Genomic DNA, 27030 nt, shown 5'->3' on the forward strand with positions numbered 1-27030 from the left:
ATGTACCTAATGAGTTACAATAGTAAGACTCAGTGAATTGTGTTGCGTGTGAATGTATAGTGGAATGGAGGGAAGGAGAAAATTTGCTCTTGAAGATGTTGAGCACAAGTGGAGATGCAAGGATATCAAACAGATCCATACAAACTCATGAACATGTCTATGTGTATTTGGCAAAGATTAGGTCAGTGGTCTATACAGTCCAGTCTTCTGCCACCTCTGTCAGAGGCCATTGCCCAGTGACTTAAAGGACATCTTTAAGTTGCTAACTGTGCAGCAGCATTGACAGGAAAAGGAGAGGAAGGCTTTTCTTCTTAACACCTGTGGACAGTTAGGTGACATGGTGTGGTAGGGCATTTGATTATTTTGAAGCATTCTCTTGGGAGCATAACTACAGGACAAATCTCCTGCCCTTGAAGCAAAGGGGTCTCTAGCCAGCCCTTCACTTTCTCTTCTGAGGGAAAAGGTGATGGATGAGGTGAAGGAGTCTCAAAGGTTAAGTCTAGCTCCTGATCCCCAGCCCCAGATACGCTCCTGTTTCTGACAAGTTTGACTACTGTTTTTAATAGTTTTCTCTGTTGTCGGGGATCCACTTTTTGCAATTGCTCTGACCATAATCTCACTTTCTTACTTACATTTCTTCTAGTGAAACCTTTTCCTTCAAGCATCAGAAGATCCTGTTAATCTTTAAGAGATGAATTGACTTAAGTTGAGGTTCTGTGATTAGCTAATCTGTCTGAAAGGTAGTTTGTGGTTTAAGTCTGTGGGCCAGGATTTCATTATATTTTTGGCTTGTCTCTACACAAATATTGACAAATATTTTCAAAACTTTGCAAATGTCTACCCACAGTTTTTCTTCAAAGCAGTACTGTATATTTCTCCTTATATTTTTATTCTTATCCAGGAACTATTTGAAAAAGGTTTATGATACAGATTTCTGCATGCTTTTCTAGATTTATAAATGAAAAGCATTCCTGCTTTTCCATTGCAGACTCTCTGGAAGGCATAGATTCAGGATAGTAAACCATGTATGCCTACAGAATCTTAAAAGTTTTCTGCACAAAAATGTGTTGGCTTTTAGGCTGAATGGTGAGGGTGGGTTTTTTTAAACTTGTCTTGTTTCATGTTAAGATTAATTGTTTTTATTAATGGTGAAATGTGGTGAAGGTATATGAACTCTGTATGTCTGCAGAGGGAGTAATGAACTAGATTAGCTCTACAGAATACTGAAGTGTTTAATACATGCCCAGTTACTAGATCTAGTTCACTAAAGCAACAGCTCATTATATTTTTTTTTTTTTGTATTAATAACTGTATTTCAGGGTAGCTGCTACCTGTCATGTTGTGTTAGTTCTCAATATTAATCTAATCAGATTATTTAAAGTCAGGTGGTATATTTCAAAATTTCTTTTTGTTTATGTAATGCATCATGGAAGCTACATTTTCCAAGTAATTTTAAAGTCAGTGAAAGGAAAGCACTTTGGTTCACCAACACAGACTTTTAAAATTAATCAAAAACAATGCCAAAATTTCTCAGAAAATTTGAGCATTATGGATTTTTGTTTCTAATCAAAACAAAGTCATATTTCGAAATATCAAAGTTTGTGTCCTGACAAAATACAAATTCTGAGAGTTGGGTCTTTATCTGTGTAATTGAAAGCTGTCAAGTTAAAACGCGTTTGTGATTCCTTGTAACCAAAGTTGCTTCAAATGCATATGTCACACCAAGGTACTGATTTTTAATTTTAGGTATTTTTTGAGAGTTCTTTTAAGGGAAAAAGAAAACGTTTTGCAAAATATGCTGGCTGATCTGAGTTTGGAATTTTCACAGCAGAGAAATAAATGCCACATTGCAGAGGTTTTACAAGATAGACTTGAAGTTCATCCCTGCCGCTTGTGGGAGAGGGGGCTGTACTTAAATGCCTTTTGTAGAACAGCCTAACTGATAGGCTGAGGTTTGCTCCAGTCTTTAGAGGTAATTAAAGGTGATTAAAATGTAACTAGATAAGAAGTTTTGGGATTAAGTGTTTTTTTGAGGCTTATGTTAATATAGCTGTCTTGATACCTCCTAAGTATTAGAAATAGCTTTCCCATGGTAAAGCTCTCTAAAATGATGGCATCCTGAAACAGCAAATAAACCACCTTTTTCTAACAGAAATCACAGGGGAGCCAAGATAGCCTATGCTTAAAGCAGCTGTGTAACACGTTTAGTCATTGGTGTACCTTATTAATGGCAGAAACTTTTCTGCCAGGTGAGCTAGTAGGAGGCATTCTGAGTTACCCTTATCTGGAATTCATTATAGATTAATAACATTTTCTTCCTTGCACTTCTGTCCACTTGGTCACTTGCAGTATTTTGGAATATATTTTAGAGGATGTTGCAGTGAGAGACACAGTAAATTAGACTTACTGTGCATGTCAGTGATCTATACAGAAAAGATTTGAGCCACAGACTAGAATGGTTTAGAAAGACTATCAAGCTGTGATGGTTGTAAAACAAATCCATACTGTGCATTTATATCGAGGGCTTTTCAAAAACATGAATTATTTGACTTGCCAGACCATAATAAGTCTTTCTAAATCATTCTAGTCTATGTGCTCCGTTCTCTCTTGTTATTACAAAGAGAATGGGATATGTCCTGAAGCATCCTGTCAGAGGCCATGTTTCTTGCAATGTCTACACAAATTGGTACACATCAGTGACAAGAAGAATTCCCCTTAACTTTGGTGACTTCATATGCAGTATCCGACTTACCAAAACTTTCACTGAATATTGCCTAATGTGCATTCATGTGGTACTCAGGTAAGAAATACATAAACAGTGGTATAGACAAAGTTGCTTGTGTGAATATGGCATATTACCATTTATTAGGCTTCACAGTACTGAGTAATGTGCATCAAAAGCCTATGTTGAGATGCACGCTGTCCAAAGTAAGATCAATATCCCTTTTTTTTTTCATTGTACAGCAAAAATACTATGTAAGAATGAAGCATACTTGCTTGTTAAAGAGGTAAGCACAGAGCTGCAAGGTGTGCAGGCTCAGAGGAATGTTACTGAGAGGACAGAATCATAGATTTGGCTAGATTGGAAAAGACCTTTAAGAACACTGAGTCCAATCACTAGCAGTCCTTAAGAAAGCGAAAGACTAATGTACAGCTATAGTACTGGACTACAAGTGATAAAGGCAGTTTTAGAAGTGCAATTAAAAACTCACATTGGCAATTTCTCACCATAATGTCATAATACCTGTGACTGACCTGATGCTTCCCAGGCAGACAGTTTTGTGGTCCATTCTGTCTAAATGTGGTGCTACTGTCTGCTCCAGGAACTATTTGGAAGGATTTTATGTACTGAAAAAAGTGAGGAAAAACCAAGGTGATCCAAGCTAGGGCTTTGGCTCCACTAGTGAAAATGTGAATATTGTCGTGGTTGGCATGACCCTCTTTTTGGATTCTGGCCCAACCCTGGTCACACTTGCTTTTCATGCTTCTCACATTTCATACTGGTGTGTATGATCAGTCTCTATTCAAGCAGTCCCACTTACTTCAAGACATACCCTTTTCAGGTTTTGTGGCATAAAACCATCCTTCACCAGACAGACAGTAGAGCTGTCTCCTTCCCCACCACACAGTGCTGATTTAGCTTCGCATTTAGATTTGAAGTTTGAATATTTCATCAATCTTCATTCTTGTGCTGCACATTAAAAATTACTCTATAAGTGTTATTTTTGGTGATATCTTCTCCCTTTTATCATTCTGATGTATTTTATCTTGCTTAATTCTTCTGCCTATGCTCTAATCTACTGTGGGAAGGTGTTTCTTAAAAAAAAACCTGAAACACTCCCCTCCCCCTCCCCCCTTTTATTTTCTCCTCATTAATCTTGCTGTTTTGTGAGGAGTGACAAAATGTTACAAGGCATCAAAGATAATGTTTTCCCTAATACTAAGCTACAGTAATGACAAGCATGGAGATGAATTAACTTAAAATGAAAGATCCCTTTATTGCTCAAGAGAAGGCTAGTTGCTTCAATCATTTGTGAAACCTGTGCACTGACTGACTGCTGCTCTTACAGCCATTGTCTGGCATGCAGTGCCACCAATGACAAAGAGCAGTGTTACCATAGAAATGTTCATAGTAGGTGGAAAAGCTCTATTTAAAGAGATGGATTTACAAACAGATTCATTAGTGTAATAGATAGGATATCTCCAGTAAGTGTCAGCAGAGATGCAGTGTCTGTGCAGCAATACTTACCCACAAAGGCACCAAGGTCTTTGATCAGTGAACTCAGTTTTGGGAATGCTGGATGTAATTGTTGACTCATGGTGACATCATTGTGGCCAAAGTGGAAATCATAGTATTTTAGAGAAAATGAAGTAGCCAGCTTTGTCACCCACCTCTGAGAAAGGATGGAGCTGTAGAATTGTTACCTGCCCAACGTCATCAAGCTCCTCCACTGGTTCTTATCCATCACCACAACATTTTTTCTGCCTGAATCAGGAAAGAGAGAAATCAAATTGTCAATGTAGTTAGCTAAAGGTGAAGCCTTCTTGAGCAGCTTTGGAGTGATCAAGAGCTTGATCTTTAGAAAGTAAGCTTACATATCTGATGCAGTCCCATCCTGGTGATTGCTTCAATGGAAGGATTCTTGCTTGGATATCCAGAGTCCAGATTATTCTTAGATATTTAAATAGCATGCCTAGAAAACTGATCACTGTAGACATAGCATTTGACAAGGAGGGATCACTTTGTCACTTAAAATGAAGATTTTTTAAACGTATGAGACTAAAAAGAATTTTTATTAAACTTCTATTTTAATCATCTTACTTATACTTGTGAGTGGTTATCACAGCCCTTACCTATTGCTACTCTTTTTACTGCCAGATGTGAACTATTAGCAAAGGAGCTAGAGTTTCCATGTGCTTCTCTGTTAGATCATCTACTGAGAAACAGAAAATCTTTCCCATGGTCAAAACTCCTTCAATACATGCTTCACCTAGATATCAGGAGGAGGTAAAGTGCTTATCATTGCTTCATAATGTTTGTCTGATTGTCTTGCCAGTCTGAGGTTTTGAAGCCCAAGTACAAATGCATTTTTGCATTCTGTTAAGCAGCTCAGCATATCTAGAGTTACAGTAAGCATTGTTCTAAAGGTTCTCCTGGAAACCAAGATATAATAATCATGTATATATATATATATAAGCTTAGGGACAAAGTGCTATTATGGAAAAGTTTTACTTCTAGAGAGCCCTGATAATGACCATTGTATTCATACTTGGTAAGTCCCTTTTTGTGTGTGTGTTTTGGTTGTGGAATAAAAGGTAATTATACTCAATACAAAAACATTTGCAAGACTCAACAAAGTCCATTTTTATTGTTCTTGTGGACAGCAGCTGCAGGTTGTCAGCCTGGAGCCTTGATAAATGTTTTTGACATTTCATAGAGACACCCCTCATAAAAAAAAAAAACAAAAACTTGTTCTTTATTCTCAAATGTTGAATTCTGCATTATTGATCACATGCCATTCATTAAATGCAGCTACTTACTAGAAGAATAACACAGTCACTAAGCTACGCACAACATAATGAATCATTCTGATGCCGAGCAGGAACATTTAAGGAATGTTAAGGTTACATGGTTAAGTGCTCAAAAGTCAGGAAATGGCAGTTGAGGTTTTGAAGGCAATGGGAATTTTCCCTGAATTAAGACTGCAGAATTACAGCTGAGGACATGTACAAAGACTACTGACAAACAATGGATATTTGTTCTAGGGCAAGTGGTTACCTGGTGTTTTCACAAACACTGCTATTATTTATTTCAGCTTTTAACAAGGCGTCAAGTAGTGAATCAAAACATTAGTGGCAGAGGTCACTAAGTAGATGGGCACTTTGTTGACTGTACCTCATTGCTATGCAGTTCTATTCATCAAGGGAGAGCATCAGTAACAACGTTATGTTGTATACTACTGGTGAGGGTAAAAAGAAGTTAGTGGCTCCATGTGATGCAAGGCAAGTTTCATTTATCAAACGACTGTCTCCATTTAGTTCTCATCTGGGGACTCCTGTTTGGTTTTCTTTCTGGCTTTTTTGTTTGTCTGCCTCTCAGATTTGGTATAATTTTGCTGTTGCAGCCACTGTTCTGAGGGCAGCTGCTGGACACGTGCAGAGTGCATGATTCCTTAGCTGACCAATTGCACACCGCAAAGAGCAAAGCAATAACATTCCATGTGTGCCAAGAACAACATCCCCATGTCAGCACCCTTTGATTGGAACGTGCTGCAGAAGCCACCTCCTTGACATGCTGGCACCTCTTATTGGGAAAAGATTTTAGCTTAAATATGTGATTGGGTTTTACTGGTTAAGAGATTGATAACAAAGAATATATGAACGGCCACTCTAAGCAATAGTTACATGCTCTCTCACACTCTCACTCTTTTGGGTTAGGGACTTAGGTAGGAACGGCTTTGGTTAGGGCTGCTAGGGACTTCTGCTTCTGTTGGTTTGCTACTTCATCTGGCAAGGGCTTCGGTGTAGGGATGATGCGAGGGATATGCCTGGGACTTCTGTTAGCTGCTTTGTCTCTTAAGGGCTTCTGGGACTTTTGCTGTAAGTGGGACTCTGAGACTCTAATGCTGGGGATTCTACAATAAAGCACTTATGAGAGGACTTCTGAAATTCTCTGTGCTCTGCATTTCTGGAATCTCATTGCTATATGGCAACAGGTTTTGTGCCTTCATTTGTCACCCAATGGCAGCCCGTATCAGGGGGAAGAAAAACAACACTTTGTTACTTAGCTATTTATGTTCAACACCAAAACCACAGGAAAGCATTACATTTTTGATATCTTGATTCTGAGATCAGATGATAGAGCAGGAGCAGTGCTAAGCATACTGTACACTTGTCGTTGCCTGCATACCTGCACTTCTTCCCATGGGAACAGGAAGATGCACCTGGAGTCAGACGCATACCCAGGAACCAATACTGTGGAGTATAACACAGAGATCATTTGTATTGCTTGAAGGCGACCAGTGGGATGTCAGTGGAGCCCACTGCAGTGGGAGGCTCACAGGGCAGACTTAGCTAATATATCTGTGGATTTTTCCAAGTACATAAGAACATCTTTGTACCATCATAGTCTGTTTACTGATCCCCAGCTTTTAGGAACAAATTTTTTTGGGCATATGACTTCCTTAAATTTATTTTCCTTCAAGAGTAAGAATCATGTTGTAGTGCCTTCTAGAGGCTACTGTAAATCACCAAATGATGATCACTACTAGTCAGAAAGCAACTGAATGTTGGGACTAAGGAATGCATGAAAAAAATATAAAAATCAAAGTTGTCTCATTGGAGCCTGTGGTGCTCTCCTGATAGTATAAGTATAGTATAAGTTTTCCCCAGTTTGTGTCTTGGTAGGTTGCAAGTGGCACATGAACCATGTGGGTACTGGCAAAGGCACAGCTCTGTGTGGACCAGTGGGACACCAATGCAGCCCACTGCAGTGGAAGGCTCACAAGAAGACTGTTTGGTCACTATTGGAGATGGAATATTATGGAGTTTTGTGACCCTTTAGATTCAGCTTATATGGTCTTGTCTTCTGTTCTCATTGGAGGCACAAATAATTCTCTTTATTTCAGAAGCATGCAGGATCAAGCTCACCACAGAAATCTGTTCCACAGATTTCTGTAAAAGCTCGACAAATACATTTTTACTTAGAGATATTATTAGCATTACAAATGGAGCTCATTAATTCTAAGTGACTAGCTGCTTGGACTCTGTAGTTAGTATGCCTCCCTGTACCACTGCTAAAGACACAAGCATGCAGGTAATACTAAATAGGATGCAACATGAAAGTAAGTTTAATATCATGTTTATGACATTGTAAACATTATAGCTTACAGATATGGGATAAGAAAGGGAAGAAACAGAGTTCAGGTAGTTTGTTTAAGTAAAGCAAGCCTTTCCAGGGATTTTAGATGACTCATTTATTCTTATGACCTCTTTTTTCTGCTGCTAAAAAATGAGCATAATTGTAAATATATGTCTTAATGGTACCAGAAGCCATTGAAAAGCCCCATAGGGTCTTCAGGTAAAAAGTTTGCAAACAGTGTAAATCATGTCCCTGCTTGGATCCAGGTTTTATCATTTCCTTGATTTTCAAGTTTCATTTTGTTGGTGGTTGTTCCTAGCTAAGGTCAAATTTTCATCTCAGGTACTTGCAAATAAGTAAGGAATTATTTCTGAATTCGGTGACATTATAATATATTAAATTTCTCACTAAAACATGTAGCTTTAATTCCCGAAGTTTCTGTTGATTGCTTCTTGCGACATATGGCACTGGAGTCTGGTTATACTCCCCTTCTGGAGACTGGATTTGTCCTCTGAATAACCAAACATTTACTAGATATCTCACCTATATTGGCTAATATGATAATTGTAGCTCCTTCTGTTTATATAGACTCTCTTCAGCAATGTGGCCCCTTGCTTTCTTTGGGATTCTTTTCCTCCATATGAATTTCCAAATCTTTTTCCTAGTGAGCAGCATGAACCATCCCTTTTATTTACTGACTGTCATTATCAGCTGCTACTCCAAAGCTTTACACATCTTTTTCCACACTTATCTGCATTAAACTGCAATTTGTCATTTCTTCTTAAATAATGTAAAGCCTTCTTATCTGATTGCATTGATACTCATTCGTTATGGTTCTATGCCATACACTGTTATGTGTAGTCTGAGAAATCTTCTTTTGTATGCAGTCGTAGAGATCATCTTTATAAATAATGGAAAAGCTTACAATTGTGATTATACATCTTCTGTGCTGTACCTATATATCCTTTGTTTCTCTAGCACTGAAAAGACATCTCAAAGACATGCTTACAGGAGACTTTGTCTTTTATCTGTGTTCTTTCCATAGAAATTCTATTTTCCTTAGACAAAAAACCTAGAGAACCTTGTTCATCTGGGTATTCCTGTTCTCCCGAGAATGTATAATGCAAAGCCCTCGGTACCACTCTTTGTCTAATTAGAGGTGAGATGACCTTCCTGCTTAAACTTATCAAACCACATCCTGTGCACCTTCTTCACAGCTTCACAAAGTGTGAACCTGGGGCTCTTAGAGGTAATATAACAGACATAATTATCGGTGCATGTGCTTGAGATAATTGCCACTGTTTTCTATCAACACCAGTTCTTGTGGCAGCCAAGGCAGTACAGTCATGTTTTACTGGAAGGGCATGTTTCTTAGAGGAAAATTTAATGAGTGATGCAAAGCTCTCTTCAGTCATTGTGCACTGCAGCAGGATATTAGTGTGGCCTATGAGAAAGAGCCAAGTGACTCGCACTGCTGACTCCCTCCTCCCCAGGAGGCTGATAGCGACCCTGTGTAGGCAGCAAGAACAGCAGCCTTGTTGTCAGTCACAAGAACAGAGAATTTTCTTTAGGGAGGCTTGCATTGCTGGTGCTGCAAACGTGTTAGATGGGTTTGGCTGATCTGTCTGTAGGATCTGTAGATAGCAAGCTAGGCTGGACTAGAATAGAGCAACATATGGCACATCACATGCTTGGGAGGCCAGTGTTGCACCATCTGATCTGTATTTTAACTTAAAGAATGGAAAACAGGTCTAAGCTGTTTCGTGTTCTATGGCTGGGACCATGTTGTGGTTTAACCCTGGTAGGCCGCTCAGCCTCACAGAGTCATTCACTGCTCATTCCCTTCTACTGGGATGTGTGAGAGAATTGGAAGAGTAAAAGTGAAAATGTGTGGATTGAGATAAAGACAATTTACTACAAAGAACAAAAGCTTCATGCACAAGCAAAGCAAAATAAGGAATTCATTCACTTTCCATCAGCAGGCTGGTGTTCAGCTGTCTCCAGGGAAGCAGGGCTCCATCACATGTAATGGTTACTTGGGAAGACAAATTACTTTATTCTGAATATCCCCCAACTTCCTCCTTTCCTCAGCTTTTATTGCTGAGCACAATGTCACATGGTATGGAATATGCCTTGGGTCAGTTGGGGTAAGCTGTCCTGGCAGCGTCCCCTCACAATTTCTTGTGCACTCCAGCCTACTCGTTACTGGAGTGGTGTGAGGAGCAGAAAAGGCCTTCATGATGTGTAAGCTTAGCAATAACTAAAACTTCCCTGTGTCATCACGAATTCAAAACATAGCACCATAGAAGCTACTATGAAGAAAACTATCCCAGCTAACTAGTACAGATTATAAATTAAATTAAACAGGAGCAGGAAATGTTCCTGAGAACAGGCACTCCATACTCCTGCATTGTGAGTAAGGGCACTGGCATGGTGTTGGACTACTAGACTGCTCTCCCAAACAGTTCAGGCATGATTTTTAAATTATCATAGGAAGGAGACTATCTTGGCAGGCCATTGGATATGGCGGCCACACCATAGCAGAGAATGACAATTACAGGGAAGGATGCTGGCCATTTTGTGCCAGGGAGCAGTTTTTGCCCTGTTTCATTTAATAGATAGATACTTTCATATTAAGCAGAAAAAGAGAAGGAGAGAACCCTCTACTCTGGAAGGTCACTAAAGTAAAGCAGAATATCTATTTAATTTTGAAAAGTAAAGAGATACGATGGCAAGGAAATGAGTGGATCTTCAAATTTGTGATTAACAACTGTACTTGCTACTCAGCGCAGAAAATAAACTATCTTACTTGAATTAGAATAGCAGAGCAAATTTTTGCAGGAGTGTGTTAGAGGCTTAAGTAAGATATCTACTGACTGTGCCAGTAGGTGCGTGCTTACATAGCTGCTGGTCCACTGTGGGGAAGGCAAGATTTTCTAGCTGATCTCATGTTCTCAAGGCTGGGATTGTTGCAAACTATTCTGAAAATGCCACTGGCAGTGATGTTTAAAGATGTTCTCAGAAGGAAGCAAACGTCAGATTTCATCCCCACACATTAATTTAGGCTGTTGCTGGCTTGGTGGTAGATGCAGGTATGCTTCAGTGAATCCATGTGAGGATGTGTAGAGAGTGTCAGAAGCTGGGATATCCTTCTCCTGCTTGAGGCAACAAGCAAACTGCCTTAGCTATGCGGGTCTGAAATTCAACCTTCTCTCAAAGAGCTCATAAGGAAACAAAAGGAAAATGAGGAGCTCACAGTGTGTTTGCTGCATGTGGTGAAGCTTATGGAAAGATTGTTGATTGTTTCTATGAAAGAATGATCCTCCTGTCTTTTTATTTTTTTTTTTAAGGAGCAGAAGAAAGTTGCAGTGTTCTATTTTAATCTAGCAAATGCTGAAGTAGCAATGGGACAGCTGAGTGACTGCCCTGATGTCCATACTGGTTTCAGAGACTGTCTGTGCTCAGCATTCTTTTGACCGTACCAAACTACAGTGACAAAACTCGAAGCTACTGCTGATACAAGTGAGATGAGATTATTGAGCCATGCCCTGTGACCTGAGCATAGGTCACACCAGATTTTACCAACTTATTGGTGAAGTTACATCATTGAACTGCAAAAGGGTACAAACCTGATAAGGACAAGCTTTTTAAATAATGTAGAATTGTATGACTGATGTTTGGGAGCAGTACAGTTGTTTGAGTACAGTATATTAACACTATGTCCATTATTTCTATAAGTGCAGTTTAGTTTAATTGCTGTACCGGATGAAGTTCGTAAGGTGGTAAAGGTTTATCAGCTACACAAGAAAGAAACAGTGGGGAAAAAGGAGACCTGCCAGCCCTAACACTATTGCTTTATCAATTGTTTTCTCTGCTTTTCCAAAGCAGCAGTAACAGCTGTTTCCCAAACAGAATAGGAGTGATCAGGCCTGAGTACTTTCTAATTTGTGCTGAAGTGTAGCACTGCAGTCTGAAAGAGTTATGGTAGTCAAAATGGAAAGAGAGGACAATGAAACCTGTTTATACATGCTTCCTGACCAGTTTATACTGGCATAATTTACCCAGGGTTTTTCTTGTGACCAGGAAGCTTCCATGAAAGCAACATCCACTCATACAGTTCTGTTATTTGTCTCATTCGGGCTCAGTCTGCTTCTTTTGACCTTGTAGAGTTGATGTTAACATATACAGTTAATTGTCTCATGATCTGTAAGAAAGAATCTTTAAAACGTTTAACAGACTGTTTTCATGTTCTCTGAGCACTGGCTTTACATCATAGAATCACAGAAATGTTTAGGCTGGAAAAGACCTTTAAGATCATTGAGTCCAATCATCCATCACACAAAAGCATGTATGTATGTAAGCATTTGGGATGTCATAGATTTTCTTGTGCTGTTGTATTTTGTGGCTGGCTACAGCAAAAACGCATGCCTGCCACCATTATTTACAACTGTAACAGTGAGAAATTACAAACCCCACTCTTCATTAACCTCCAGTATGGCTGTTCCTGCAGCCAGTGATTGCCATTACATTGATGGAGTGCTAATACAGCTCAATAGCCCCACTGGCCTGTCTCGCCTGTGACAGCACTGCAGCTATTGCCTCCCACCACTACCCAGCACACATCCAGCAGAAGCTGCTGGAATGATTGATGAGAAAAGCAGCTCATAGAGGCAAGCACAGTGCCCAAAGCAACAGCTCTCTAGCCTTATCCCTACAGTAATTAGATAAATGAACCCCAAATGAAATCTTATGGGCAAGAGTAGAAGGAAGTGATAATATCTCTGCTGTCAATCTCCAATTGCTTGTGTTGCTTCATTCCAGCCTCTGTTTGTAGTTATTTTTGTTTGATACAGATTTGACACAGCTTACCTCTCCCACCTTCAGTGCTCATTTCACTGCTGGTCCTCTAGACAGACCCCTGCAGGCACAGGAGACATGAGAGCATCAGTAGCTGAGACTGGATACTATTTTTTTTTCTTTTTTGGCACCACTTATGCTCTATAGAGGTTGCTGAACCTTTGTCCTTCTCCAGAGAAGAAGAGAGAGAGAGAGAAGGGAGAGCAGTCTAGTAGTCCAACACCATGCCAGTGCCCTTACTCACAATGCAGGAGTATGGAGTGCCTGTTCTCAGGAACATTTCCTGCTCCTGTTTAATTTAATTTATAATCTGTACTAGTTAGCTGGGATAGTTTTCTTCATAGTAGCTTCTATGGTGCTATGTTTTGAATTCGTGATGACACAGGGAAGTTTTAGTTATTGCTAAGCTTACACATCATGAAGGCCTTTTCTGCTCCTCACACCACTCCAGTAACGAGTAGGCTGGAGTGCACAAGAAATTGTGAGGGGACGCTGCCAGGACAGCTTACCCCAACTGACCCAAGGCATATTCCATACCATGTGACATTGTGCTCAGCAATAAAAGCTGAGGAAAGGAGGAAGTTGGGGGATATTCAGAATAAAGTAATTTGTCTTCCCAAGTAACCATTACATGTGATGGAGCCCTGCTTCCCTGGAGACAGCTGAACACCAGCCTGCTGATGGAAAGTGAATGAATTCCTTATTTTGCTAGATCACAAATTGAGTTAAGCTGGGGATGTCCTGCAATTAGCCAGTTCCCTCTTCAGGAAGTAGTTGATGTGTATATAGGGTTTAAAAAATAAGTGAAATGAATGTGGTTTAGGCAGTTGAAATTGTAGAAGAGGTGATTAAAAGGTATGTGTTTATTTTTGCAGTACAGGAGCATAGTAATATTACAGCAAATCCCCTATACTGTCCCTTGATGCTACTGAATCGTACCCATGAAGGAATTCTTCAGTGCCAGTAATGACCCTGCAGAGAGAAATTTATTAAAAAGTGTATATATATTACATTTTTATATATAGTCAGAAAATGCATATACTTTAAGAAAAATGAAAAAAGCATGTAATTTAAATATACACATGTATAACATAAAGGCATATACAAAAATATGAAGATAGTCAGTTGAGGAATCCTAAACAGTACAGGTCTGATTCTGTTTTCATTTGTGGCATTGCACATTGAGAGTAATATTATGGAATTCAATGACTGCAGAATGTATGCAAGAACAGAATAAATCCTTGTAGGCAGGAACTGAAATCCAGAGAATTTAATGGGTGTCCTGTTGGATTAAATAGCTGTCAAACAGAATCCTGTGATCTCACAGGAGGAAACATGTTACAAAATGTTTCCAGCATGAGCAGAGTTAAGAGGTGAGGTTATATCCTAGGAAAGATACAATAATTATACAGAACAAATGACCTTTTCTTTTATTCTCCCTCTCCACTCTTAAGCACGGGTAATTCTTGCTGAGTTCAGCTGGATTTGCATGGGTGTGAAATTAGATCAAAATTAGGCCCAGGTTTTTTGGTTTACAAACAGCATGTGTCTCAAGAGACTGCTTTCATGTTTTTCTGTAAAAATGGTCAGATGTGCATCTAAGTCTGGGCTCTGCCAGGACCTGATCACTTAGATTCAAATATAAATTTCAGGCAGACAGAATGGTCCCATTAATCATAAGTGGTATCTCCTAAACCCTTAAATTACAAGAGATTAGTGGAAAAGTGTAGCGTTGGACTAAAGGAATAATGACATATAGGAAGTGAAGCAGAAAACCTGATATCTTCTTTTTAAGGAGAAGTTCAATTCACAGTTTGTTTAAATATAAATTACAAGCATGAAGTATCAGAATTCTTAAACCTCACTGTTCAGTCAGTTTCAAATTAACTGTATTTCTGCCTTCCCCAGAGCAGCACTGTGATCTTCAGCTTGTCTGCTCCTTAAATTACACCGAAGTCTTTTAAGTCCATTAAGATCCTGTGCTATTCTCATAGCTGGCTGAGTTACATTCACCCAACCTTGTGCTGCCTCCCCCGTGGCATGGACTGCAGGGGCCACCACAGACTCTGAGCCTCACCCTGCTACCCCCAGCTATAAATTGCATGCAGGACTGAAATGGCAGAACAGGAGGCTGTGGTCTCCCATCATTTCTACTGCTGTAGCTTAGTTGATTTACTCTTGTTGTAACCACTGTTGGGAAATGCTTTGCACAAATCCTTGCATAAAAATGTTTAATAATAGAGTGACTGCCTAATGGCAACTGCCAGTCCTCAGAGGCCCGGTGGTGGCAGAGTGTATCATTGTGCCTGGCTGAGAAGTAAGCTGTGACCCAGCCTGTTGTACAGGTGGGGAATGTAAAACTAATTCACAATCCTACTGCATCTGAGGCACAGCTGTTATCAGGGGTCCTAGCTTTCCACTCAGCCTGGTTCCCAGATCACAAGCCTTCCTGCCTCCTCAGAAAATACATTTAGCTGAAATGTTTTAAAATCTGTTTTGGTCTGCCTAGCTTATTGTGCCAGTTATGTATGCAGCTCTGAATCCCAGTAGGTGTTTCTCAGGACGAAGTTTGCCTGTATCTTGCCTGCTTGGGCTTCTGCTGCAATCACATCTGTCACGGGCATGGCACGTTGACACAGTGGACATGTGTGTTGCACAGCCAGGTGCTAATTGTCTTCTCAGTTAATGCAATTTAAATCAGTAATCTGAAAGAGTTACACTGGTGTGAAACTGGCCTGAAAGAATACTGTACAATTCCCAGGTGGTTCACAGTGATAAGACAAGGAACAATGGGTTCAAACTTGAACATAGAAGATTTCACCTCAACATGAGGAGAAACTTCTTTCCAGTGAGGGTGACAGAGCACTGGAACAGGCTGCGCAGGGGGGTTGTGGAGTATCCTTCTCTGGAGGCTTTGAAAACCCACCTGGATGCATTCCTGTGCAGACTACCCTAAGTGATCCTGCTTCCAACCACTGATACACTGTGATACTGTAGTAAATTTTTAGAATTTCAGTTCAATTAGTCTTTTACTCCAGGGAAAGAGAAACCTGATCTCTCAACTTCTATTACTCTAGCTGTAGGAAATTAGGAGGATTTGCAGTATTACTTCAATAAGAAGTGACAGGTATTAGTCTGATTTTGTATGAACAGGTTTAAATCAGGACCTGCTTCCTTCCATGCTTACTTGACTAGTGTGTCCTTTCTGAGCTGCCAGGAGACCTAGGGCTGGAATAAACATATAAACCTTGTCCAGCTCATGTAGGTTGAGCAAGAGTATTTGCTGACTTTTTCATAAGTAGAAATCAGCTCTATTTAGGGTTGGGTTTAGAAGAATGGCTTTGGCAAAATATTGGAAATGGTTTTTTTTTCAGTTAGAGTTTAGGTTTCACAAGCAGCTCAGCTGAGTAGCTGAGTTCACACCCAAACAGTATTTTGTCTCTTTCCACCAACTAATTTTGTTAAACAGAAGTTGTGCATATATTTGTGACTATTTCACTATCTGATGACAGCTTGTTTTCCCAGGTTAAAATACCTAGAGTCAAATTACTACTTTGATGCACAGACCTATAGAGAAGACATGGCAAAAATACTGAATAGTCTCAATCCCTCGTATTATCCTGTTGTATTGAAAGGAGTTGTGTAAAAAATTAATTTGCCCAGATTTTACTTCTCAAAGTACCTGTTTAATTCCATGTGGGATGAGCTTGAAATGACATCTACATACAGAGTACCAGTCTCAGTGAGGCTGACAGGAACCGAACCTTGACTAACCTGTAGGGCTACAAGGTTCTCCAAAGGTGAACTTGCCATTGCAACAGCAGATGTGTTTCCACCCAATGCTGAAGTGAGTTTTTGTGGTCACTTGCATGCCAGCAGTAGGGAGATTTGATACAACTGACCTACAAATAAGAAACATTTAAGTAAAAGTTCACTCTAGCTGGTGTGAAAGGTATTCTGCTCTAAAATGAAGGGCATGCAACAGTACACACAAGGTGTGGCTAGATGATGTTTGCTCTCTAAAGTTCAGGAACTCATGTGTCTGTGGGTGGTGAATCTGGGGGGAGAACCTAAGCCAGACCTGGCTGTTCTCTTTAATATCTTTAGCAGTGATTTGGGTGAGGGGCTTGAATGCATCCCCAGTAAGTTTGCAGGTGACACTAAGTTGAGAAGCAGCGCTGTTATGCTGGAAGGTAGAAGGACTCTACAGAGGGACCTGGACAGGCTGGATTGATGGGCTGAGGTCAATTGTATGAGTTCAACGAGGCCAAGTGCCATGTTCTGCACTTTGGTTACAACAACTCCATGCAGTGCTAGAGGCTTGGTTGGGAAGGAGTGGCTGGAAAGCAGCCCAGCAGAGAAAGACTTGGGGACGTTGGTTGACAACCAGTTGAACATGAGCCAGCTGTTTGACCAGGTGTCCAAGAATGCCAACATGATCCTGGCCTGTATTAGGAATAGTGTGATAATCAAGGAAGTGATTGTCCCCCGGTACTCAGCACTGGTGAGACTACACCTTGAGTATGGTGTTGAGATTTCAGGCCCTCATTACAAGACAGACACTCAGGTGCTAAAGTGGGTCCAGAGGGCAGTGAAGCTGGTGAAGGTTCTGGAGAACAGGCCTTATGAGGAACGTTTGAGGGAACTGAGGTTGTTTAGTCTGGAGAAAAGGAGGCTGAGGGGCTGACTTTATCACTCTATACAACTACATGAAAGGAGGTTGTAGTGAGGTGGCTGTTAGTCTCTTCTTCCTAAAAATAAGTAATAGGACAAGAGGCAATGGCCTCAAGTTGCACCAGGGGAGGTTTAGTTTGGATGTTAGAAGAAACTCCTTCACTGAGAGGGTTCTTAAACGCTGGAATAGGCTCCCAGGGAGGTGGTAATCCCCATCATTGAAGGTGTTTAGAATGCGTATAGATGTGGTGCTAAATCACATAGTGTAGCACCAGCTAACTCTACTTGGTAGAGTTAGAAAATGGTTGGACTTGATCGTCTTAGAGTTGTCTTCTAACCAAAATGTTTCTGTGATTCTATCACAAATTGTCATCAGTTTTACTTACACCTAAATTACTTACCAACTGGGATAACAATGCAGTATCAACTCATTAAATCCATGAAGAGGTATTTTTGTCTTAGGAATAATGCCTTATTATGTAGCCATTTAATGAGTTGTGAGCTAACATGCTTTAACAAATCTTTTATTGCTTACTGCATTCTGTTCCCTTGACAATAATTTCAAAATCTGGCCATTAAACCAGAGCTTTTTCACAACTTTTTGATGATAAGTTTTAGAACTGAACACTTAATCTTTCTGCATTTGGATTAGAATTGGAAAGGTGTAAATTAAGGATCTGGCTTTTATGTGCTTGTATTGATCACAGTGCTTGGTAGAAACTGCAGCAATTCTGGTAGCTTAGCAGTTTAGATTACCTTTCAGCTTTCTTAATTGGACCACTGGAGTACAGTTAATTTTCAATTTATATTGAGATTAAGACAAGGTAATGTAATACCTCATTGTGAGTAACATCAACAGTAAACCACCATAATGTGCCTTGTAATTCTAAACACACAAGTTGCTTGTTGAAGTAGATGGAGATGAGTTCTGGCTTTAGCCAGAGTATATTTTATGCCAAAGTCTGCCAATAATAATTCCTGTATCTTCACTGACCTCCACTGAGACACTAGCTACAGCAAGCAGTGTAATTTGGTAAAGTGTTTTTGGGAAATTCATTCAACATACCAGCCTGGAGCATCAAACAGACTAACCAAAAGTGACTATCTTTTTGTGTGTTTGCTGACAGGTCAAAGTCATGGTGCGCATTTCTTCTACACTTGCCAGAGACACGTCTGAATCCAGCTCTTTCTTAAAAGTTGACCCTCGTAAAAAGCAAATCACACTGTATGACCCATTGGCCTGTTGTGGTCAGAATGCTTTCCCCAAAAGGGGCAACCAGGTTCCACCGAAGATGTTCGCTTTTGATGCAGTTTTCCCCCAAGATGCATCACAGGTAGGTAATGGATGGTCAAAATAGTTGTCTAAACAATAGCATGCACCAAAGGCAAATTAGCTTCTGCTGCAACAGTAGTACTTTCAGTGGACTCATGCCAGGGCTGAATTTGGTCTGCCACTGTCATCAATAATGAAATCAGTTTACTAAATTCTATCTCAATAATTGTGTGCTTTCTTTATTCTTTACTGTAAATAATCACATCTAAAATAATATGTGCAATAAATGTCTAAATGGTGCTTAGCAATCAAGTTGTCAATACCAACATGTTCTTGTATGTCATAATTTTTTTTTTGGTGTACACAGTGATCTGTTCAGAACTGCAGTTCTCTAAAGCCGTCCTCTATTAAGAAGTCAAGAATTATTTATACAGTGTTTTATTGTACAGTTTACTGTCAGAGGATGGAGATTTTAGTCCACAAGTCTTTATTCGCATGTACATATTCAGATGTCTTACTTTTATTAGACATCTTTGCTTTGATGTTACCCAAATGTCGTGAGAAGACTAAAGTAACATTGCAAAGTATAATTAGAAATCAATATTGTGAAACTGTTTGTGTACTCATAAACTAAATAGAAGTAGAGGACAGAGCCAACTAAAGCACTGTTGTATGATTGTATCATTAGGTCAGTCTCTGACCTAGTTCTAGTCCAGGCAGCTATTGCCTCCCAGAATGTGCCCCCTTGATGCAGTTCAAGAGCTGGCCTGTGAACAGTCCATTAGCCCATTTTATTTAGTATTCCAAAGACAGTGTAGAAATATCCACAAAATAAGTGAATGTACATGATTCATTATCAGATGTGAAATCCTTCATGTAAAAGCCTAAACTGTGACTTCTGATTTAGTTTCACCCACTGTTGATAGGAGCTTGCTACAGAAGCACTGTAGGTCATTCAGCTTGCTTGAACCTTAAATCAAAGAATACCCTGGGTAAATTCCTGTGTTGTACTTCTTAAATTACTGGTACAGTCTTCAGGATGGAACCTACTGTTACAAAAAGGCTAAAATGACTCATAATAATGTGGAGTTGATACCAAAGAGGCTGTTTCTCTTACATCCTTACCCATCTGCTAGTGGAACTGAACTTGGTCTGTAACTGGGCAAATAATAGAGCCTGTAAAAATTCCTCACTATTTGACTTATTTTGAATCAAAAATATATTTTTACGTCCCCTAAATAGGTAATTCTAAGAAACCAACCACATCCCCTTACAATATGCTTATTTTGTTTAACACCACAAAGGATGTTGAAGCTTCAGCAAATGAAACTTACTCAACACAGAGCACAAGTCCTGCTCTTGTGCTTCCATAGGTAATGTTAATCCTATTAAGAGCATTGGTGTGTTTCACAGAAAAGAGACAAGCAGGATTAGACACTTTGCTACTTCAACATACTGTTTTGAGCACTGGTAAATTTACAACCATTTTCCAGTAGAAATACTCTGTTGATTTTCCCTATTATTGGTAATGGGTTTATTTTCTTCTTTTTTTCTTTCTTTTTTTTTTTTTTAATGCCCTTGACAGGCTGAAGTATGTGCTGGGACTGTGGCTGAGGTGATCCAGTCTGTGGTCAATGGAGCAGATGGCTGTGTGTTCTGCTTTGGCCATGCCAAACTTGGTTGGTATTGTCAAATTTCCCTACTCAAGCAGCAAAGTGAAAATTTTTGACCCAAGGTTGATAGTACATTAGATTAGGGCAAACAAGCTTCCATTTCTCTGTGCATAGTAATTGTGTTTTAAAGTGCAACACTGTGCATGACCTTGTACTGCACCTTCATCTCTGCACCCCTGCACCTCTGTACTGCACCACGTGTATTCACTTTACATATTGTCTAAATGTTGGATAGCATGCTCTTTGGAACAAAGCTTATCTTTGAGTTGCATCTTTCTGTCCCCTGAGTACTATAGCCATTTTCATACTGTCTTTAATTGTTAATGAATGATCCAAAAATGAATTGTTAATGAATGATCCAGCAGTGGTCTCCAGTTTTACAGAAGAGCATGCTGTTGCAGGCTGTTGGCAAAAATACCACTTTTATCAAGCCGTGTAAGGGCTGTGAGTAGCCACTCAAGTACTTGATGTTTGTGGTGTCACTGTTCAAGTGCTATGACTAGGCACTCAACTAGTTTGGTTTATATTCTGTTTCCCAATTAGACAATTCACTTATTACTAACTGCTTCCTATTCTGTCTCAAACAAATCCTACTCTAATGATTAACAAAATGTTACCAGTGGATCAAAGCTCACTCTTCGCAAATGCATCAACAGCATTTCAGGCATTCATGGAAAGACACTAAACATTAACACTATACTTTTGAAATTCCTGGATTTCAAGAGTAATATTTTGTTACTCATTATCTAACAGTATTTTGAAAATACTATGTTTTTAAGGAAGAGGGCTGTATTTGATGTGCACAGTGATCTCCATTCTTTACTGTCTCAAACACGGACATACGTAGGAAACTTAGAAGGATAATTCAGGTCATAAAGAGCATCAAGCTGTCTTGGGACATGATTATCTCAAATTAAAGGCAACAAAAGCTGCAGAGTACTTAATGCTGCCATGCCACCAGCTCTGGCACAATGAAGAGAGCAGGGCCACTGGTCAACTAATCACGAAGTCCTTCTGGACCAGACAGAAGTGACATTAGGATAAGCACTTGGATATTAAACCCTGTGTGACCTGCCAAGTAAGGGGGACATGGAAAAGCAAACCACCAGATAACAGTGTCTCACAAGTGCTACAAGTTCTTTAGAGAGGGTGGCTTAGCTAGGACTTATGCTGAAGCATGAGTTGAGTCTCTGCAATTACTTTGCTAACTGCATCACCACCATTCCACGTACGGTGAACATACACAGACCTTGCCATAGACACGTGCATAGAAATATTTTGTTCACTGATCTTTGACCACAGATTCAATGTAAGAAATGATACAAGGTAAAGAAACCACAAAAACTTACCTGAAAGGATGTGTACTTTTATCATTTGGCTTATAAATCTAGGTGCTTAAAAAAAAAATGTCTAAGAGCATTTTATGTAACGACACCTAAAGCTATATAAGCTCTGTTTCTGTTCTTAATCATCAGACGTTTACAGCAGATACAAGACAGAGGTATAGTTGCAGAGTCAAATAATAGCAAACCAGGGGAAGGATTTGAACCAGATAAAATATTTCTTGTTGGCTCATTTCTCTTCTGGATGAAGTTACATATGTATGATCCTGGGACCAAGTTTGTGTAAATCCCACCCCCAACATATAAAGTGTAATAATGTGCTTTGAACTAAAACGATATTCAAAGAACAGCACACTCACAGTATCTAAAGCAAGGATATTTTGAGACCCTGCTACTTCTGTTCTGCTCATTTCCTCACCACTGTTCACTCACATCAGAGATTGCAGTGTTGTGTGGCAGGGACCTGCAGCACCCTGCTTGGGGAATAGGAGGTGTCAGGAGAATGCATGAGATAATGATTTTTGAAAGCAGTTCAAGATTTCATCTGTTGGATTTAAATACTCTCCATTTTCCACATACTATTCATCTGCCTGCCTATCCTTCTCCCTTGCTGACTGTCCTTTTTGTATTGAAGAAGTTTTCATGGGGCTGTGCAGGATAATCTGTCGGCAGAAGGCTGTGAAGGTCCTGGGAGTAACGTTGTTATCTTTTTTCCATCACCCCATTCCTGACAGGAAAGTCATACACCATGATTGGGAAGGATGATTCCATGCAAAACCTTGGCATAATCCCTTGTGCCATCTCCTGGCTCTTCAAGTTGATTAACGAACGCAAAGAGAAGACAGGAGCCCGCTTCTCAGTCCGAATTTCTGCAGTGGAAGTGTGGGGGAAAGAGGAAAATCTGAGAGACCTGTTGTCAGAAGTGGCTACAGGAAGCCTGCAAGATGGCCAGTCCCCAGGTGTCTACCTTTGTGAAGATCCCATTTGTGGCATGCAGGTGAATCCAAGGTTCATTTTAACCTGAAACAAGCAATGTGAGCTTTTTTTTTTTTTTTTTTGTTAAACTATTGAGATGGTTCAGATTCAAGAATTTACCCAGAGCATAAAGTGTTTACTTTAACAAGCAAAAACTTTATGACCTGCAGCTGCAGGGCCATCTGCTCTCCTGACCTAAATATTTGTACCTCTGCTGTAACTGATGTTGAGCAGGGGCTTGTGTTTGCAATAAAATATGAAAATGTTCAGTACAAACAAAAATTCACCTCATTCTTAAAAAAAAGGAAAGTGTGATCTCTTTTTTTGCAAAATAGCAAGCTAAAATATTTACAGTACTGCACAAATAGCTGGAGGCCATAAGTACAGCTGTTTATCTCTTTATAAACGACATTATTTATAGCACTTGCATTAACAATGTTGTAGGAAGAACTAATTGCTACTTATTAATTGCTGCCAAGAAATAAATGCCTGACCTGGGCAAGCCGAGAATAAGTCAAACTCTTCTTAGGTTTGGAGATTTAACAGGAATGAGTAAATGGCTCATGTAAGTTCTCTGTAACTTTTTTAATTACCCCCTTAATTTGTGGGGGGAAAAGGCTTGTTCTTTCATTTTGCTCTCTGTGGGTGTCAAAACTGTGATTTTTTTGTGAGGAAATAAAGAAGGAGCAACCCAGCATGATGGTGCTTGAATACATTATTTTAAACTTAAATGCAAAGGCTGTTGCCATCAAGAACATAACACAGAACTGCCTGTCTGAGGATGGGGAATGGAGGCAGGAGAGAAGGATCATTTATCCCATTTCTAGCTCCAGGCATCTAGAAATCATGGTTTACATCCACAAAAGCCATGAACTGCAAGATTTTTAAAGAGCAAAGATGTTTTGTGTTTTATCTCTTTGCATTTTAAGCCTTTTAGACCTACTTAGGTCACAATTAGAGTTCTCATTCTCACTTGACTCCTGGCTTTAGTGATTTATGATACACAGCATCAGAAGAGATCTCACTCTCTGGTATCCAATCTGGTGAATATTATATGGGAGACTTGAGTCATCACAGTTCCCATTGGGGTGATAGATGTGCCAGTTAAGATGTGATCTGCCCTGTGTATGTTGGATATTTTACATGACTGTGTAACAACTAGCCTCTCCTTAGAGCTTAATTCTTTATTAAGGTATTTAAGCATAAAAGAAATAATAATAAGTATCCCATTATTGTTGCTTATTTTCATATAGATACAGAGAGAACATCTGTATACAAAATGAATTATCATTGTGTCAGTGGTAGGAAGGTATCTCCATGAGTTGTCTGTGTATCACTGTGGTGCAAAATGTGGAATTAAATTTCCAGAAAAAAATGGCTTTTATGTGTGTTTACAAGACGTAATGACATTCTGGAATCATGCGTCCTACACCTATATTCTCAAAATCTTCAGATGAAGGGAAGATACTATATTATAACCATATATGCACAAAATCAGCAGTGTGTGTAGAAAATGAGTAATCACCATGTGTCATACTGTCTCTCATTGGACCTTTCCAAGTGTGCACATTTTCCTGTTACTTATATTAGTGAGATCAGCTCACAAACTGGCCTGCCTTCTGCTTGCCTTGTTAATTCCCTCCTGCCCCTCTTCCCCCTTTCTAGGGAGCTTAGTCTTCAACTGTGTTATCTGATCTTATGCACAACCTTGGCTCTACCCTTCCTCAGGTTGAGGAACAGAAGACAGGAGCACTGTCTTTAGGAGAGCTTAACTTCTAGCAGTATTATAAAGCAGGGGAACAAAGTCTGAGAATGGGAGTTCCTCACTGGTTTTAAGCCAGACAAACCAAGTCTGTCCTATGGGCTGTGGGCCAGCTCTGTGTACTGCCAAAACTAATGCCACCAGCTTGCACAGTCACATGTCCCTTCCACAGACAAACTAATCTTAAGTGACATGAAGCATGCATGTACTCCTAATGGTATGGGAGGTTATTATTTGCCCTCCTATGCTGTCTTGCAGTCAGAGAGATAAGAGGTGGCTGGTGACTGGAATTGAGGCCCAGGAAATGTGAATGTATGTACATTATGTGCCATGATCCGTTGAAAGAATTGCCCTGGCTTGTGAACAGGTTCATAAAATTGTGGTATGAAGGGGCAAGAAAAAGGCTTCTGATTGTGTGGCTCCCCACATAGTATGAGACTGAAAACAAGCTTCAGCTCTGCTCTTTTCCAAACTTACCTGTGGAATGTTCCCTTCTAATATTTTCTGATGGATAGCATGTAGTCCTGCCCCTACCAGTCTCCATCAGCTGTTGAGTTTGGGATTGACATGTCTTCCAGAACTTTATTGTTCTAACCATCAAAAGAACACAGTGATTGGCAGAGCCAGCAATGCCCAGGGAAAAAAAAAAGACAGTAAAAAAAATAATTTATGAATAAGAAAATTCTAGGAAAGTCAAGGAACAAATTCATGCATCTGCCCAGCCCATAGGATGATTTTCATTTGCTGGGGTTTATGTGTAAAAACTGCCACCAGAGGTATTCCAAGTGAAAACCCTCAAAAGCCTGGATTCTATTCCAGGGGACATGGTATTGCCACTGCTAGTGCCAGGAGCGTCTCATTCCATCATGTACCTCCTCCTTACCAGTCCTGTCAGAAGCCAGTGTATCCACAACATGCACTGACTGTGGGAAGTTGTCTGGTATTGTTGACTTGCATGGGAGTTTCTGGTTCATTCCCCTCCTGTATTAACTGCAGCTTCAGAATCAGAGCGAGCTTCGCGCCCCTACAGCGGAGAAGGCTGCCTTCTTCCTTGATGCTGCCATAGCCTCGCGTCACAGCAGCCAGCGGGACTGCGATGAGGAGGATCACCGCAACTCCCACATGCTCTTCACTCTGCACATCTACCAGTACCGCATGGAGAAGAGTGGCAAAGGCGGAAGTAAGCTGTCCCTTTGCTCCCTACTATCTCCTCTAAGCTTGCCTGGAAACACCCTAGTGGTGAAAATTAGCAGAGTTTTCCATTCAGCATGGGATGGGGTCAGTCATATCAGAAGACTTTCTACTTGCCTGGACCATTGCTGGTCAATTTAGTTACCATTTTGGAGACTCTAACAGTTGATCCTTAGCACTGTGTGGACCTCTGTAACTAAAATCTGGCTTTTAGTATTTTCTTTACTGATAATGTTGAGGTCATGGATTAAAATATTTTTGGGAATTCCTTGCTGCCCTTATGTTAGCTGTTCTTTGGCAGCTAAATGTGTGTGTGTGTGTGTGTGTGTGTTAAGTGGATGTTGCCAATGCATAAACGTTACCTTTTCTACAAGATACATGTGCAACTACATGTGCACAAAGCCCTTTCATGTTCTGAGCTTTTCAGATTGGTGTAGTCCCTCTCTTTGCCACTGATGCCTGTGTCTGTACTTCCAGATGTTTCAATGTCTCCTTACACGTTTCTATAATTTTAAAAGATTTTCTTAGACTCACACAATTAAAAAAAAAAAATTATCTAATGTTTCAAGTCTCCCAAACTGTTTACAGCTGAAGATATACAGACAAGTTTTTTTTTTTTAGTAAGTTTGGTGATAAAAGCTTTGTATACTACAAGAAGCATCCCTGCTGAATAAAAAAGCAACAAATGAACCAAAACTTTCATGTTGCAATTATTTTTTAAAATTAATGATATTTTAGAAGGGAAAAAATGTTTATTTGAAAGACACCAAAGATCTGATCTTCTTTAAATTTGTGGTCTTGAGCAATTCTGCTGAGCTTCGGGTCCTGGCTCTGAATAGGTTATTTGTCATAGTGGGTGAGCACTGCTGCAGTATTAATGTCTAATGTTTGAATACACTGACTATATTTATAAGAGAGAAAACCAGAAAGTTACTCTAAATTGAAATGCAGTTTGCATGTGTTTAAGTAATATCCCCTATGGAATTGGCAGGCAGAAATCTCAATTAGCTAAAGGTTTATTAATTAACCACCCTGTGGTGGAAAGGAAGACTATGAATGCTCAAACAGACTGATTCATAGACATAAAAATGGCTGATTTTGAGGGAATTTTTATTACAATTACAATTACAATGCTCTGTGCTTTTTACTGGACACAAACACAGATGCTCACAGTCATTTTCCATTATTTTCAAATGCAATTACTTAAAGGGGAAAAATTATTTTCTTGTGGCTGTAATGACTTATTTTCAAATAAGTCCTTATAGAAGTCATGATCCTGTTGGATTACAATATGGCATGCTTTGCCCACTGCCTTTAATTATATCTTTGTCTTGTGGCCATAGGACCTCCTGTCTTCAAGTTCCCATATGTGAGTGGCCTCACAAGCCAAGCAGGGTCAGATCTCACTGATAATTGAATGA

At 39.8% G+C, this 27030-nt stretch overlaps 1 protein-coding gene across 1 annotated transcript in view; it reads left to right on the plus strand.

The window, feature by feature from the left end:
• KIF26B (kinesin family member 26B) overlaps positions 1-27030 on the plus strand; it is a 290280-nt gene that overhangs the window by 208443 nt on the left and 54807 nt on the right. The window contains exons 6-9 of the mRNA XM_054397640.1: positions 18520-18726; positions 20251-20344; positions 22416-22678; positions 25415-25598. Of these exons, the coding sequence (XP_054253615.1) occupies positions 18520-18726; positions 20251-20344; positions 22416-22678; positions 25415-25598 (748 nt within the window). The remainder of the gene's footprint in view (positions 1-18519; positions 18727-20250; positions 20345-22415; positions 22679-25414; positions 25599-27030) is intronic.

This window comes from Indicator indicator, chromosome 2, assembly GCF_027791375.1.
Source record: "Indicator indicator isolate 239-I01 chromosome 2, UM_Iind_1.1, whole genome shotgun sequence".
Taxonomy (NCBI): Eukaryota; Metazoa; Chordata; class Aves; order Piciformes; family Indicatoridae; genus Indicator; species Indicator indicator.